The sequence below is a fragment of the Littorina saxatilis genome, linkage group LG15 (assembly GCF_037325665.1).
Source record: "Littorina saxatilis isolate snail1 linkage group LG15, US_GU_Lsax_2.0, whole genome shotgun sequence".
Lineage (NCBI taxonomy): Eukaryota > Metazoa > Mollusca > Gastropoda > Littorinimorpha > Littorinidae > Littorina > Littorina saxatilis.
The window spans coordinates 26,184,571-26,201,840 of NC_090259.1; the positions used below are offsets into that span (position 1 = coordinate 26,184,571).

General features: G+C 47.6%; 1 protein-coding gene across 2 annotated transcripts in view; it reads right to left on the bottom strand.

Annotated features, from left to right (window-relative positions):
- The window catches only part of LOC138948937 (hemicentin-1-like), a 169,177-nt gene that overhangs the window by 57,033 nt on the left and 94,874 nt on the right, over positions 1-17,270 (bottom strand). For both annotated transcript variants that reach the window (XM_070320602.1, XM_070320603.1), the window contains exons 30-39: positions 10,477-10,761; positions 9,402-9,505; positions 8,516-8,690; positions 7,685-7,809; positions 6,837-6,996; positions 4,756-5,040; positions 3,974-4,258; positions 2,192-2,464; positions 1,631-1,774; positions 660-788 (exon numbers count right to left, since the gene is read on the bottom strand). In XM_070320602.1, coding sequence (XP_070176703.1) covers positions 660-788; positions 1,631-1,774; positions 2,192-2,464; positions 3,974-4,258; positions 4,756-5,040; positions 6,837-6,996; positions 7,685-7,809; positions 8,516-8,690; positions 9,402-9,505; positions 10,477-10,761 — 1,965 coding nt within the window. The remainder of the gene's footprint in view (positions 1-659; positions 789-1,630; positions 1,775-2,191; positions 2,465-3,973; positions 4,259-4,755; positions 5,041-6,836; positions 6,997-7,684; positions 7,810-8,515; positions 8,691-9,401; positions 9,506-10,476; positions 10,762-17,270) is intronic.

The window sequence follows — 17,270 nt, forward strand, 5'->3', positions numbered from 1 at the left end:
GACGGAGTGTGGACGTATTTTGTAGTGTGCTCCACTAACTGACAAGATGTAGTCAACTTTGTGTAGCCACCGGCTTACGGTCGGTAGGCGAAGTGGAGGAGAGAAGAAGATCTATGTTAAACACAGGCATAAAGTTTGCCATGCCCAGTACTCCGCTGTTGTCACAAGGTCATAATTATGTTGTGTCTGTGAGTGAAAGTCCAGTGAGTCCGTAACACAAGAGAAGAGAAACCAAAAGAACATTCTTTTCCGAACCTCTACACATATAAGGTAAAAGGTGGTATAAAGCTTTCTGGCCTGGGAATGAGTAAAAGTGGGTTGAGAGTACTGACGGGAACATTTTGCGTTTTAAGCATTTTTAAGCACGGAGGCTCTTTTCTTAAACAATTAGAAAAGGACTTTGTCGTATTTACGACGAAAGGTGTATCATTCCCAGGCCTGAGGTTTGGAAAACCGGGAAAACCATTGTGTAATTATCTGAGCACGTGCACTTGTTGTCAAAAGTCCTGGCAAGCCTCGACCCCCGTAATTGCCCCACTACAGTTAACAAAGAAAGTCTCTCGAGATTCCCAATGTGAGTTAAAAACATTGTGTTATCTCTATGAAAAGCAGCAGCCATCAAACCTCCTTCACACAAAATGAGCAGAAATCAGACAAACCTTGGACCCTCAGCCTGACGTCTCTGTTATCGATGCCAGCGTTGTTCTGTGCAAAGCATGTGTACAGCCCTGCGTCAGACAGCTGCAGGTTGGAGATGAACAGAGAGTCGTTGGCCAACTGTCTGTGGTCTGAAAAACAAGGGCGGATGTAAACAACAACAGTCGAACATGTTAATAACGACCACCCAAGGGAACGACCAAAGGTGGTCCTTAAGTTAAAGACAGGTGGTCGCTATGGTAAGGTAAATTATACAGACACAAAAAATATGTTGGGGATTCTGTTGGGTGGTCGTTGTTGGCAGGGGGTTGTTATCGAAAGGCGGTCAATAGAACAGGTTCCATAAGACAGGGACAGGCGGCCATTCCGCAATCTATTGAACCACTTCTGAATACTATGACTCGCTGAGTCCACAACCAAAAAAACCCACAAATCTAAGAAACTTGGCGTCTGACAAAAGGGAAAGTGTAGTTTTGATCGATTTGAAAAGTCCCTCCTGTATAAGACCTGCTTTTCTCAGATTGTATGAGGTCTTCTTCTTCTGCGTTCGTGGGCTGAAACTCCCATGTGCACTCGTGTTTTTGCACGAGTGGAATTTTACGTGTATGACCGTTTTTACCCCGCCATTTAGGCAGCAATACGCTGCTTTCGGAGGAAGCATGCTGGATATTTTTGTGTTTCTATAACCCACCGAACTCTCACATGGATTACAGGATCTTTTCCATGCGCACTTGGTCTTATGCTTGCGTGTACACACGAAGGGGGATAAGTCACTAGCAGGTCTGCACGTAAGTTGACCTGGGAGATCGGAAAAATCTCCACACTTGACCCACCAAGCGGCCGCGGCCGGGATTTGAACCCTCGACCTTCCGATTAAGAGGCCGACGTCGTACCACCACGCCGGAGGCCGACGTCGTACCACCACGCCGGCCCGTCGTATGAGGTCTTAAAGGGGAGGTTCCACAGCACTCACTGGAATCCTCCTCCAGCACAGCTCTGTTCTTCATCCAGTACACTCTGGGAGGGGGGGAGCCCTCTGTCTCGCACTCCAGTGTTACGCTGTTTGCCAGAGGTATCCTCAGTCTTCCAGGGCCAGACGTCACAATCTTGGCTGGGACTGTCAAGGCAAGAAAGCAAAATGAAATGTAACTATCGCGAAAGGAAAAGACAACCTTTGAGTGTGAGGGTATGTAAGAACAGTGAATAAAGAAACTGTTTGTGTGTGTGTGTGTGTGTGTGTGTGTGTGTGTGTGTGTGTGTGTGTGTGTGTGTGTGTGTGCGTGCGTGCGTGCGTGCGTGCGTGCGTGCGTGCGTGTGTGTGCATGCGGGCACGCATACGTGTGTGCGGGCAGGCATACGTGTGTGAGTACGAATGTATGCATATGTGTCTGTCTGTCTGCTAGGAATGACATTACTGACTGGTCAGACACCCAAGAACGGTGTGTTACAAGCCCCAATTAAGACCATTTCCTGACACACAATCACACAAACCAACAACAAAAATTCCAGACTTTCCAACGAACAAAATCCTTACCCTGAACCTGCAAGGTGACAGAGCGCGACTCATTCCCCGCTTCATTTGACACGGTACACGTGTACTCTCCGTCATCCTCCAGCCGCACCAGCATGAATTCCAGCGACCCCAAGGGCATGGTGCGATGACGAAGACCGGTGGAGGGGAAAGGTTTGCCGTCCTTGAACCACTGGACAGTGGGCGTGGGCTGACCACTGGCCTCGCACGGCAAGATGCTCTGCTGGTTGACACTGGTCGCCACCAGGTCTGGGCCTTCTGTGATCTCTGGGGGCACTGCACAGTCAAAGGGAAAATCATATCATCATCTTCTTCAAACACGGGTAGCCATCTTCTTCAATCATGTTTCAGACATGGACATGGCCTTCTGTGATCTCTGAGGGCACTGCACAATCAAGGGGAAAGTCATCATCTTTTCCTTCTTCTTCATTATTCAGACACGGGTATCCATCTTCATCGATCATTATTCAGATGCGGGCATCCATCTTCTTCAATCATTATTCAGACGCAGTCATCCCTCTTCTTTAAACATCCATCCATCCATCCATCTTCTTCAATAATTATTCAAATGAGGTCATCCCTCTTCTTTAATCATGATTCAGATGCGGGCATCCATCCATCCATCTTCTTCAATCAAAATTGAAACATGGTCAGCCCTCTTCTTTAATCATTATTCAGACGTGGGCATCCATCTTCTTCAATCATCATTCAAACAAGGACATCCATCTTCTTCAATCATTATTCAGATGCCGGAATCCATCTTCTTCAATCATCATTCAAACAAGGACATCCGTCTTCTTCAATCATTATTCAGAAGTGAGCATCCATCCTCTTTATACAGACACAAGCATCCATCTTCATCAATCATTATTCAGAAGTGAGCATCCATCCTCTTTATACAGACACAAGCATCCATCTTCTTCAATCATTATTCAGATGCGGGCCTCCATCATTTGCATGAATGAGTCCCTTTTATTTAAACTCTCCAGACTGCATAAGAACTTGACCCTAGGGGTGCTAGCTCTGGCTATGCTGTCAACTGAATGCTGTGTTTCTTTGTGTTTTTTAGCAGTCTCTGGAGATATACCAAATGTGCTAGGGCAACATAATGTCCAAACTTGATACTGAAAATCCTTGGAGCCGTAAATGTGAACAGTCATTGTTGAAAGTCTTAAAACATAGAGTTATGCGTGAGAGTCGAACAAAAAATCAATTTATACACTTCAGGCCTAGGAATGAGTAAAAGTGGTTTGGGAGTACTGACGGGAAAATGTTGCGTTTTAAGCATGTTTAAGGGCACACGGAGGCTCTTTTCTTACACAATTAGAAAAGGACTTTGTTGTATTTACGACGAAAGGCATATCATTCCCAGGCCTGCACTTTTTTCCCCAAACCAGAAATCAGGGATAAACCAGAAAAAGAGCACCCTTGGATATATGTCACACACCAAGAAGTGTAGTGGAACCCCCACCCCCTTTTAAGACCTCTACAAAATCAGAGAAATTCAGGTCTTAAAAAAGGAGGGGGTCTTAAAATGGGGGGTACATCCACATTGGTTATTAACAAAAATATATAAGAAAATAGGGTCTTATAAGGGCGGGAGTCTTAAATTGGGGGTCATAAAAGGTAGAGTCTTAAAATTAGGGGCTCTTAAAAGAGAGGGAGTCTTAAATTGGGGGTCATAAAAGGGAGTGAGTCTTAAATTGGAGGGTCATAAAAGGGAGTGAGTCTTAAATTGAGGGGTCTTAAAAGGAGGATTCCACTGTATGTTCCCCACACACTCACCCTGAACAGTCAGACGGAAGTTTTTCTGCGCCTGTCCTGCGGGGTTGACGGCCTGACAGCTGTAGTCGCCAAAGTCCAACAGCTGAGCGCTCATCACGATCATTGTCATGCCGTTGTCCTGAATGCGCAGGTTTGGAGCGCCGTAACTGGGAACGGCACGTCCTTTGCGGTACCACGTGATCTGCGGAGGGGGGGCGCCCTCGGCCTCACAGGCCAGGTCCACCTGTTGGTTGATGATGACGGGCATGTCTTGTCGCTTGTCCCCTCCGTCAATGGTTGGTGAAACTGAAAACGTTTAACATGGAAAAAAATTATTCAGATTCAAACATAAAGCACACCAAAAAAAGATCAGTTTCAAGAAAGGGAAACACTACAAAAATACTCTGCCAAGTTTATGACATGTACCCAATTTATTTAAATCCATGGAGCTACTTTGGTTCTGATCAGGAAAGAACACATCACCACTTAACAAAACACTAAAAAAAATTTCCCTGAACAAAATCCTTCAATTTCCATTGCAAATCTAGAAAAGAAACTGTCGCATCAAACACCCCTCTCTCATTTACAAATACAATCTTCTTCTGCGTTCCTAAGCTTTTAACTCTCAGGGTCACAGTATGGTGAAAGTTTTGCCCACCACACCGCTTTTTACCCTGCCATATGGGCAGCATGACACTGTCTTGAGTGTGAGCATACTTGGAGTCTGTGTGTTTCCAAGTCCCTTGACTTTCAAGGGAAAGTTGCAACACAAACACAAATAAGATCCTTCTCTTTTCACCTACCCCAGACATCAAGGTGGAAGATCTTCTCGGCAAAGCCTGCCTCGTTTTCAGCGTGACACGTGTACTTCCCAGCACTGGAGGTGGCCACGTTAGACAGCTGCAGCAGCGTGTCGTTGGACAGGAGCCTGACGCGCGCATCGTCAGAGGTCTGTTGCAGCACCTCGCCGTTGTGTAACCATAGCAACGAGGGCTGTGGGATGCCGGACACCTGGCACTGCATGCTGATAGCGTCTCCGGCCACCACGGACAGGCGGTCAGAGCTGGGGTTGAGAATCTGTGGGCCCACTGGAAGAAGAGAACAAGTTTGGTAACATGAGGTACAAGAAGAAGTGATCAAAAGACAGCAATGAGAGAGTTTGAAAACACTTCAAGAAGTAAAACAAAGAGAGCTACACTTGAGGTCATTAACCCCTTCACTGCCACAGTATAACAGCATTATCCGAACGGTCTATGGGAAAGAAATGTGTTTAGAACCCCTACAAGTACTTGGACAGTGGTTACCTCCCATTTAGTTTTCAGAAATGTCCTGAAATGTTGTTGACACAAATCCCACGTATGAGATACGGTTATGGGTGTAGGACAAACCGAAAATGACCACGTATTACATACGGGGTGGGCAGTGAAGGGTTTAACTCATTGTCTCCCAGGTACGAATATATCCGTACCCACTCATATGGCTCTATCTGACCAGGTACGGACATATCCGCTTAGACTGTTAGCTTCAGTTGCTTCCTGTAACATCGATCTAACGCCTGCATTCCAGCGTGTTGATACACAGTTATTACACAGTTACTACAATTCTGAGTGAACTGCTGCAGCACAGCTGGTCTCGGCTAAAAAAAACTTGGTCAACATAGGTGGGGTAGAAAGTGTTAAGTAACAGGAACATTTAGACACAAACATTAATGAAATGAAATAAAACAGAACAAGGTTACAGCAGAGCAGAGAACAACAGTACAGTCCAGAACACACACAAACCGAACCAAAACTACGCATTCATCTTCTACATCATCATTTACGATTCCAATGTTCTACAGCCAACACGAGAGACTAAAGACTAAGTATACACAATATTGTCTACTGACCTATTGATGAAAACTGAACTAAAATAAAATCTTTAATGTTGAAATTTCATACACTTAAAAGTTAAAGACACAGGAACACAGAAATGATTAAAGAAGAGAAGAAGAAAAATAAAGGAAGGAGGAAAAAGTAGAGGAAAGAAAGAATGCATGCATAACCAAAGGAACAAATAAACAGAGAAAAGTCAGCAAAGTGCATTAACCCATTTTGGATGGGGGATGCCTCAGTTCAGTATCACCCCTTACCTAAAAGTTGGCTAAAAATAGTAGCGTCACAAACAGCCTCACTGTATCTCTACACAGGAGCCCAGACATTATTCATTTGAAACTCAGCAGCATGGTGGAAGACATGTTTATATTTCAGCTGACTGAAATAAAAACTTGTTATTGAGAGACGTAATCGCATTGCGAATTACCCCAAAATGAGTTAACACAAACACTATACTTAAACAAGTGAGGCACAGACACAAAAGAGACAGAAAACTTACCATACATTTGCTGAGTTAACACAATTACACACACTTGAACAAGTGAGGCTCAGACACAAAACAGACACAAAATTGACTGTAGACTTGCTGAGTTAACACAAACACGTACACTTGAACACGTGTGGCACAGGCACAAACCAGACAGAAAACTGACCATAGATAGCCTTGCTGAGTTAACACAAACACGTACACTTGAACAAGTGTGGCACAGGCACAAACCAGACAGAAAACTGACCATAGATAGCCTTGCTGAGTTAACACAAACACGTACACTTGAATAAGTGTGGCACAGGCACAAACCAGACAGAAAACTGACCATAGATAGCCTTGCTGAGTTAACACAAACACGTACACTTGAACACGTGTGGCACAGGCACAAACCAGACAGAAAACTGACCATAGATAGCCTTGCTGAGTTAACACAAACACGTACACCTGAACAAGCTAAATTAACACAAACACGTACACCAGAACAAGTGAGGCACAGACACAAAAGAGACAGAACACTGACCATAGACTTGCAGCTTGAACTCCACCTCGTCCTGGCCGGCAGGGTTCGTGGCCAAGCAGGAATATGTCCCAGCATCCTCCACCTGGGCGTTGAGAACCTCTAGCGTCCTGTCGTCATTGGTAACGCGAAGATCACGGTACGGCCAGTCCAGCAGGGGTGCCTGTTGACAAATCAGGCATCCACTCTAGCAATTTGCTTTGATTTTGATGTTTATGTTTGGAGTAGGAAATGGTTTAAAAACAATACTCAGTCACTGGGGATTTGCTGATAGATATACTGCAGCACACACACACACACACACGTGCAAGCAATTAAAAACTACACGTATATACACAAACACCCACATACACCACAGCATGGTTGTTTATGACAGGAATTGTCCACTGATCGCAGTCACTGACAGTATTTTCTAGTTTCACGAGATCAAAAAAATGCATGCGTGGACTAAAACTTGAGCGACATGACGAGACGAGTTCGTTTTGTCAAATGCAGGTAAAGGTTAAAAATAGTAACATGTTTTCCGCGAACACACCATCGCTTAGAAAAATAAATAGTTTTGTCTGTTCTCACACAAAATGTCTGCTCTACAAAACACACCTCAGATCTTTGAGGGCTATAAGGCACAATAGTCACAAGGAAGTCGATACAAATGGTACACACAAACATGGCAATGCACACAATTACATACATTTCTTCCACACGTACAGATCATCTTTAAAGCAGATGAACAAACACACACACACACACACACACACACACAGAAAAAGAGGGAGGGAGAAAAAGAGAGAGGGAAAGAGAGAGAGGGAAAACAGAGACAGGTAGAGAGACCGAGAGACAAACACACACACCTCATCTTTGAACCAGATAATAGAGGGTTGAGGCACGCCAGTGACCGGACAGTCAATACCAATGGTGGAGTTCTGTACCACTGTCAGCCAGTCTTTGACCTGGGACCTGTCGATAGTGGGCGGCACTGCAACACAAATCCACACACACTTACCAACAATTTATTTTAAAAGGCCATTGATAGTGGGTGGCACTGCAACACAAATGCACACACACTTACCAACAATTTATTTTAAAAGGCCATTCAGACATAAGAATTTCTGTGTAATTTGGTAATAATTTCAGTCCAACTGATGAAATTTCATAAAATGCCATTGTCCAATTTGTGCAAGGGTAGCGCTGACTGTGACTTGAGTGATTTGCGTGGGTTGATGCCAAACAAGAACAATTAGTATGGCTAAAATGCGTGGGGGCAACTGAAAAATGCAATATTTAGCAAACATTTTGCAATGCTTTCAGTTCTGAAAAAAGCATGTTCTTGCCATTCCATGCAGCGCTAAATTCTCGTGCTTGGCACCGTATGCCCAGAAGATGGTCCACAACCACGAGTTTTCTACTCACAACAGAGACAGGAAAGAGAAGGAGTGTTTGGTGTTTGTGTGTGTGTTGTGTGTGTGTTGTGTGTGTGTTGTGTGTGTGTGTGTGTGTGTGTGTGTGTGTGTGTGTGTGTGTGTGGATGTGTGTGTGTGTGTGTGTGTTGTGTGTGTGTGTTGTGTGTGGTGTGTGTGTGGTGTGTGTGTGTGTGTGTGTGTGTGTGTGTGTGAGTGGATCTGTGTGTTGTGTGTGTGTGTGTGTGTGTGTGTTTATACTCCTATGTGGTCTTGATGACTAACCTTGCACCTCCAGATCAAAATTACGCTCCAGCTGTCCCGCCTCGTTGGTGGCAATACAAGTGTAGAGAGCGGTGTCCGACGTCCTGGCCCGGTCGATCTGTAGCTGTCTGTTGTTGTTGATCAGTTTCATGCGTTCCGTTTCCACCAGGGGATCGCCGTTCAGAAGCCATTCAACCTGGGGAAATTTGTTTAAGAGTTCAAAGTACCGTTCTAATTATTTCTACCGTTCTCACCCGGAATCGACGTATGGCTGCCTGAATGGCGGCGTAAAAACAGTCATAAACGTACAAATCCACTCATGCAAACAAAAAATGCGTGAACGTGGAAGTTTCAGCCCATGAACTTCTTCTTCTGCGTTCATGGGCTGAAATTCCCACGTTCACTTGTGCTTCTGCACGAGTGGATTTTTACGTCTATGACCGTTTATACCCAGCCATTTAGGCAGCCATACGCCGCTTTCGGAGGAAAGCCCATGAACAAAGAAGAAGAAGAAGAATTTCTACTGTTTATCTGTTTTACTGTTTATCAATAGTTTTAAGTGTTAACCTGCTGCTCAACAGCATCAGGTATAATAATGGAACTCAACTATAGTACAAAGAATGCCAAAAATCGGACAAAATTATGTCTTAAAAGGAAGAAAGTCTTACAATGGGGGTAAAATTACAGAGAATATCAACACAAAATCTGGGGGAAAAACAAGGTATCAAAAGTTGAAAGTCTTAAATTGTGGTCGTTAACAGTGGGGTTCTACTGTACATGAGATGTGTGCTCTTACAAAATCATTTGAGGGCGACCAGACTGATATCTGGCTTCAATCAGAACTTCATGACTAACTGAATAGTCTCCTCAAATCTGGTCAATTACCCTGAAAACGGCTTGAACTCACCTCTGGAAGAGGAACGCCAGAAACAGGGCACTCCAACACCACCCATCTGTCCACAATGGTTTTAGGGTTGTACACCACGTTCGATTCATCAATGGTTGGTGGAACTGCAACACACCATCAGCACAAAAACTTCTTCTAATCAAAACTTAATAAAATGCACAAAACAGTGAATACTCATTACTGCTGAAGTATATTTGCAGCCTTCGTGTTTTTCCAGAGTATTCCCAAATGGCGTCTATTCTTAACTACCCTTTATTAAATATTTATCACAATTTCTTCTTTATTAATTCCGTAACATCTTCCACAGCATAAACAACTCACCTGACGCTTCAAGTTCTTTCCCAAATACCATTATTTATCACCACCCACCCACCCACCATCAAAATACTTCTCTCAACTCATCCACAAAGACTAACGTCAAAGTTTTCTTCATTGAAGCAAGTACAGTGGAACCCCCCTTTTAGGCCCCCCACTTTAAGACTTCCTCCCTGTTAAGACCTCTTTTTCTTAGACTTTCTATTCATAACCTTGGTAAATGAACCCCCATTTTAAGACTCCCTCCGTTTGAAGACCTGAGTCTGTCAGATTTTTGGAGGTCTTAAAAGGGGGGTTCCACTGTAACCTACCCGGGAACAGACTACTTCCAATTCAGTAGGGGGGCGACTATCCTCAACCCGGCGGGTCCCCAGGTTGCGGATAGGGGAACGGCCCCCAGATATGGGGGCCAGCTGCGAATATAGAATAAGCAGTCCCGGACCAACTAGCGGTGTCTCTACCAGGACGGGGTGGGTTGGCAGATGGCACTGACTACCCTATAAATGCCCTACGTGTCCGATGACGGTTGCGCCATGCGAGTAAGAGCCGCATTAAAAGCTCTAGCCCCGGGGTGAGACCCCCGGTAAGAAATCCCCGATGTGTTCCCAGGGTTAGGTTTTTGAGCCAGGAACTAAGGGATAGGTAACCCTGAAAGAAACCTAAGGGCTGAAGTCGGAGGATCTGGGCCAACAGGCGCACCTTAACCAACCACAGATCCACGCAAATCGCAACAGTGAACGACAAGAAGAAGATAACCTACCCAAAACTTTGAAGTTGAAATACGCTTTATCAACGCCAGCAGGGTTTTCCGCCACACAAGAGTATCTCCCAGAATCCTCCTCAATGGCGCTCAGGATGTGCAGCTGAAGGCCGCCCTCCAGGACCCGGAACCTGCGGTCAGTGCTCCGGCGAAGGTCAAGGCCGTCCCGCAGCCAGGTGATGTTGGGGAAGGGAATGCCGTACACCGGACAGTCCAAGGTCGCTGTCTGACCTTTGATGATGCGCGGCTCAGGGTCAAGTAGTTCGTCACTGATGACGGGTGGGACTGAAACAATACGAGGAGGTAGAATAGCCAATGAATTTTCATTTTTTCATTTTGTTTACTTCATTATTTTCATTGCTGGGAAATTCGGGTCGCTTCCTCCCAGTGGAAAGCCAGCAGCAATGAGAGTCACACTACCCAGGTGTGTGCGTGTTTAGGTATAATCAACCACCCGCACTAATAGCAGAATGACACGGGGGTGGGACCTGGATACAATCTCTGCAACTTAAGTTGACCTGTGTCTGTTCCAGCCTGGACTCGATCCCGAGACCCCAGGATAACAAGACACAGTGCTCTACCTTCTTCTCCTTCTTCTTCTGCGTTCGTGGGCTGAAACTCCCACGTACACTCGTGTTTTTTTGCACGAGTGGAATTTTACGTGTATGACCGTTTTTTACCCCGCCATTTAGGCAGCCATACGCCGTTTTCGGAGGAAGCATGCTGGGTATTTTCGTGTTTCTATAACCCACCGAACTCTGACATGGATTACAGGATCTTTTTCGTGCGCACTTGGTCTTGTGTTTGCGTGTACACACGGGGGTGTTCGGACACCGAGGAGAGTCTGCACACAAAGTTGACTCTGAGAAATAAATCTCTCGCCGAACGTGGGGACAAACTCACGCTGACAGCGGCCAACTGGATACAAATCCAGCGCGCTACCGACTGAGCTACATCCCCGCCCAGTGCTCTACCAATTGAGCTACCTGCCGGGTCCCCCAAAGAAGTTTGAAGAAGAGGAAGGAGAGAAAGAGTTGTTTCCTTGCAGTATCTTTTCAACTCTGAAGCACCTTATTCTGCTGGGTGAAAGTAGGTACTTACCAATATCTAGGATGCTAGGAGATTGATTTATAACTCTCCATCACTTTTTTCTTTTGTTTCGAGTGCTGCCTTAGCTTTGTTACTTGATATCTTCCACTGCCTTGCTAAAGAAGACATTGGCGCCATATATTACAAACATTTCTTCTGAAGCTCAAGGAGTAAATATTGTAGTTTATAAAGAATACTAGAATGAATACCCGCTTCGCCGGGTAGCCGGCTTCGCCGGGAAGAAGTACTTAGAGCCGTACGCCGGCTTCGCCGGGTCCGAACAATGGACCCGCCAAGCTTAGGTCCCTCCCAGATTCGTGGAATGGGAACAGCACGAAAATGATTTAGTGGCCATAATGCCATTCCTGACCATATCGAGTCCCATCCTTGTCGACGAATGTAACCGTGTTAATCACCTTTGGAGGCGAACTCCACTCAAACAGGACTGAGCAAGTTATGGCTTCTCAAAGGAAGGCCAGTACATAAAATTACACAAAAGCCGCCAGACCACATCACAAACAGAACTGAACAATGCACAGGTGTTGCTTACATAAGAGACACACACACTCACACACACACACACAAAAACACAGAGAAGCCGTATCTATAGAGAGATAGATGACAGTGTATTTTTCGCGTGGCTATAAATTGATTCGACCTTTGCACTTTTACAGTGAGGATAATTTACGGGTCCAATTTACGTTCTGTACACTGCGTTGACCTTCTAAAAATAGTACCAGTAACAGAACGCCGGGAATATCCGAAGACGCTCAGCGCAGTGGACAGCGCAGTGTAGTTTACAACTGAACGGGAAAGCCATACGAAGGAAGGGAGATAAACGCCAAACACTGGAGAAGATAAGGAAGAGTTACTTATAATGGTGAAATGAACACAAAAACGAAAATGAGTTCAGCGCTGCGCGCTGAGAGCACGTGTTGAAATATCTCATCGATGATATTGTGTCCGGGGTGTAGCTGAATACGGTGTCCAAATTTGAAAAAGATCCACCGAGAACTTTGGCGTTGTGATGTGGTGTAGCGGCTATGGTGTGTCGGTATGGGGGCCCGGGTAGCTGAGGTGGAACCAAAATAGCTGAGGTGGAACCAAAATCCAAAATTTTAATAATAAATTTTCATTTAATTAATATACTTACCCAACTCACATATAGCAATTAACTCTAGTTCAGTGCTGGTAACGCTGTACGCGTTCCCCTTGGTAACAAGGGAGACCACCCTAAAAAAGAGTGATCCATCCCATAATATCAGACCGATGTCCGGTCCAACATCCGTATGCGTGCGCATACGCCGCCATTTGTATCATTCGAACGAAGCCCAACTCACTACTTTTTTAGAACCCAATACCACCACAGCGGGGAGGCGGGAGGGTTTAAACGATGTGAGTTGGGTAAGTATATTAATTAAATGAAAATTTATTATTAAAATTTTGGATTAAATTACATATTATTACCCAACTCACATATAGCAGATTGCTACTATAGGTGGTGGGTACTTACCAAAACTAGGCACGCAGGACCTGTCCCGCCGCTACCATGGCAGGCAGCGCGGAGCTTCCATCCTGTCTGACAGAAGCGACGTCTCTGAGGTAAAAGTTGACGAAAACGTCCTCAGAGCGCCAATACGCAGCTTCCAGTACCTCGGCTAGCTTGCCGGACCGAAGAACTGCCACTGAGGATGCCCAGGCTCTCGCCTCATGGGTTCTAGCCGCGGTGAGAGGCAACACTGCCCTAGCATCACCCGACTGCACTAGCCACCAGGCATATGCTCGTTTGATCAGAGTGGAGATCCATTTGGCCAGAGTCACCTTCGCTATATCCTTACACCTAGCCGTGTTTAAAGATATGAAAAGAAGCTTTTGACTTTCTGACCTAACAGGCCGAGTTCGAGACAGGTAACATCGGAGAGCTCTCACAGGACAATTTGCAATATCGGGATCTCCAGGAGCCAAAATCTTGCTCAAGGGTGGAAGATTGGAGAAAGCTGGCCAGGTTTCTGGTTTTTCGCGAGAAAGCCGGGAACAAATTTGAGAGAAATGGAACCATCCTTCTCGAACGCAATATCCTTGTCTAAACCCGACAAAGAATGCACCTCACTACCTCTCCTAGAAGTAGAGAGAAGCGTTAAAAACACAGTCTTACGCGTCAAATCGGCCAAAGTGGCTGACAAAAGAGGCTCGAACTCATCCGAGGCTAAGAAACGTAAGACCAGGAACAAATCCCATGCAGGGAGAAGCGATTTTGAACGAGCTGCTAAAAGGGCAGCCCCCTTAATAACACTAGCGATAACCCCTCCGAGCGAAATTTTGTGGCCTAATTGCGCGAGGGTCGAAGAGATCGCCGACCTCCGAACCCTAATAGAAGAGGGAGAAGCCCCCTGATCAGCCAACCAAGACAGATGGTTGGCTACATGAATAGACCTAGGAGAAAGAGGTTTAACCCCGTTAAGCGCGCACCACCTAGACCAAGAGGTCCAGTGCGATGAGTAAACCGAAGAAGTCGATTTTCTATGCGCATGTCCAACGAATCTCAGAGTAGGGGAAGAGGCCCCTGCCCTACGCAAAGCGCTTCGGACAGAATCCACGCGTGAAGGGCCAGGATCTGTGGGTTCTCGTGCTGAACGCCTGACCGAGGCTGCACGAGATCTCCTCTTTTCAGGGCGAGAGGGATTGGGGGCCGAACTGCTAGACGCAGTAGGTCGGGAAACCAGTGCTGGCTTGGCCACAGAGGAGCGACCAGAACCAGCGCTGGTTTCTCCAAGTCCACTTTCCTGAGGACTTTGCCTAAGAGGCAGAACGGAGGGAAGGCATACGCCGGAAGATCTGACCAATCCACTTCCAGAGCATTCACCTTCCAGGCCAGAGGATCCGGGAAGGGGGACACAAAGAGAGGCAGTCTCGCCGAAAACCTCGTCGCAAAGAGATCTATCTTGGGCTTGTCGATCTGCGACCAAAGCCGCTGCAAAGACTGGTGTGTGAGAGTCCACTCTGAATGAACAATCCTGTCCCCTCTGCTCAAAGTGTCTGCAAGGACGTTCAGACTGCCCTTCAAGTACACTGCTGACAACAGAATGTGCTGGGCGTGACACCACTTGAGAATGCGACATGCAATGTCGGAAAGACTGTGAGACCGAGTCCCCCCCTGCTTGTTCACATACGACGCCACAGACATGTTGTCGGTGTGAAGACGTACATGACTGCCCTCCAGGAAAGGCTTGAACGCTAGAAGCGCCAGGGAAACGGCCTCCAACTCCAGTACATTGATATGTAGGGAGGCCTGAGAGCAATCCCAAACTCCCGAAACCATGTGCTCGTCCAGATGAGCACCCCACCCCGTCAGAGATGCGTCCGTAAACAGCTCTCTCTCCGGCGGTGGACGAACAATGGGAACACCCCGGAACAAATCCGGAAGAAGCCAAATGCCTGTGGTCTGCTGAAACCAAGTTCCCAGTGCGATCGGAACACTCCAGTCCTGGGATGTCTGATCCCACCTTGACTGCAGGGAGGCCTGAAAAGGCCTCTTGTGAACCCTGCCCAACGGAATGAGGGAAGCCATGGATTCCATCTGACCCAGAACCGAAGTCAGAACCCTTGCACTGGCGTGATTCTCTCCGTAGAGAGACCGAATCAGACCCTGAAGTTTGTCGATCCGTCTTTGAGACGGACGGACAGACCACCGAAGTGTGTCGAATTCCATGCCCAGGTAAGTAAACGTCTGGGATGGTTCCAACTCGGATTTTGTCAGGTTGACAGAGAAACCCAGCTGTGCCGCCCGACTCAGCACCCTGTGCGTATGAGCCTCGCAAAGCCCCCTGTTCTGGTGAAGGATTAACCAATCGTCCAGGTATGCTCTGAGACGGATGCCTTCCTGTCTCACAAGAGCGCAAAGCTGCCTGACCACAATCGTGAAAATCCACGGAGCTAAAGACAGGCCGAACGGCAGAGCCCTGAACTGGTAAGCTTTGCCGCCCCAAGGGAAGCGAAGCCACTTCCTGTCCGCGACATGTATGAGGACGTGAAAGTAAGCGTCTGTAAGATCGATCGACGTTGCCCAATCTCCCGGCCGTAAGGCCTCCCGAACCGAGGTTGGAGTTTCCATGGTAAACTTGATTACTCTCAGAAACTTGTTCAAAGGAGAAAGATCTAACACCGGCCTCCACGCCCCCGAGGCTTTTGGCACTACGAAAAGTCTGCCGTAAAACCCCGGGGACCGCGCGTCCAAGACCTCCTCTATAGCTCCCTTGAGCAGCAGAGCCGAGACCTCCTCCTGGACTGCGTTCCGTGCCACCAAATCCTTTGGCGCCCTGCAGGGCGGGATTATCTTGACCAGGGGAGCCTTCTGCCCTGACCAGAGAAGCCGGAACCCCGAACACACTATCCCCGTGACCCACTTGCTGGCCACCAGTTGCAGCCAGGAAGAAAGGGCCCTGGACGGGCCGCCCGCTACAACTAGCGCGGGGGCCACCGGGATGTGTTGTTCGGGGAAGTTTCATTGGGGGTGAGGCTTACGCCCCGACCCCCTGGAACCCCCGAAAGACTGACCCCTCTTAGGGTATGGAGCTCCACGCCCCCTACCCCTGGAGGAGGATGACTGCTTCTGGGCCTTCCCACCACCTGACGAAGACGTCTGAGGCTTAGCGGAAGAAAACGCCTGAGTCTGAGACTTGCCCTGAGGCTTCTGGAAGCCCTGTGAAGCCAAACGCGCGATCGCTACATCCCGCGCGTCCTGCGTCTCTTTCTGGAGTGCATCGAAAGACGCCTGCCCTAGGAGAGACCCCTCAGCAAAAGGGGAGACCTTCAGCCGCTCCACAGTCGCGGTGTCCCGAAATCTGGACCCCGACAAGAAGGCTGACCTCCTTGACAGAACTGCGTGAGTATACAGCCGGGCAGACAAAGCAACCTGTTCTCTAGTCACCTTGCCCAGAGTAGCCAGCAGTGTGGAAACATCTGTCGGCGACGCATCGAACCGAAATTCAAAAGGATCAAGAGATGTGGCAATCGATCTGGACAAAGACCTTTGCAGAGACTCCGACACTGACGTGAGTTCCAGCAAAGACCTTCCAACTTCCTCCACAGCCGCGAGAGAACCGTCAGTACATGGGACAACTCTATCCCTACTGTACCCGTCTTCTCTCAAAGCAGCAAGTTCCGGCGTCACCGGAAGTGCCCCTGACGGCAGAGCAAAAGAGTCCATCAGATCCAAAGGATAAGGGGTAAGCTTGAACTTCGGAACACCGGAAGCAGCCCGAGCCCCAGGCTGAGCCAGCCAAGAGACGACGTCTTCCGGGGCCTCGCCGTGCTGAACCAACAACGGCACCGCCGGTTTGCGTTTACCACACAAGACGTTAGCCATCTCATAGGCAATAGTTGACGATTCCCGGAAGCGGAAGCGAGGCCGTTGCTCCTGTGCACTCCGGAAATCGTCAAAAGCAGAGCGAGGTGGGTGAAGCTGAGCCTTGTCCTTCACCACCCCTTCCGGAAAGTACCTGAACGCCGTTTCCGCCGCCAGCGCCACTGCGGCTGACAGCTTCGCGGGCAAATTCAGTTGGGAATCCTCTACCACTGAGGCATCCCCGTCTTCCGCCCTACACTCCGACTCGAGATCAAGCTCGGAGCCAGGAGGCAGAACATCAGACCGTTTATCGTCGGCAGAACCGACCACTTCCTGCCCCCTGGGCGGAAGAGGACTAAAA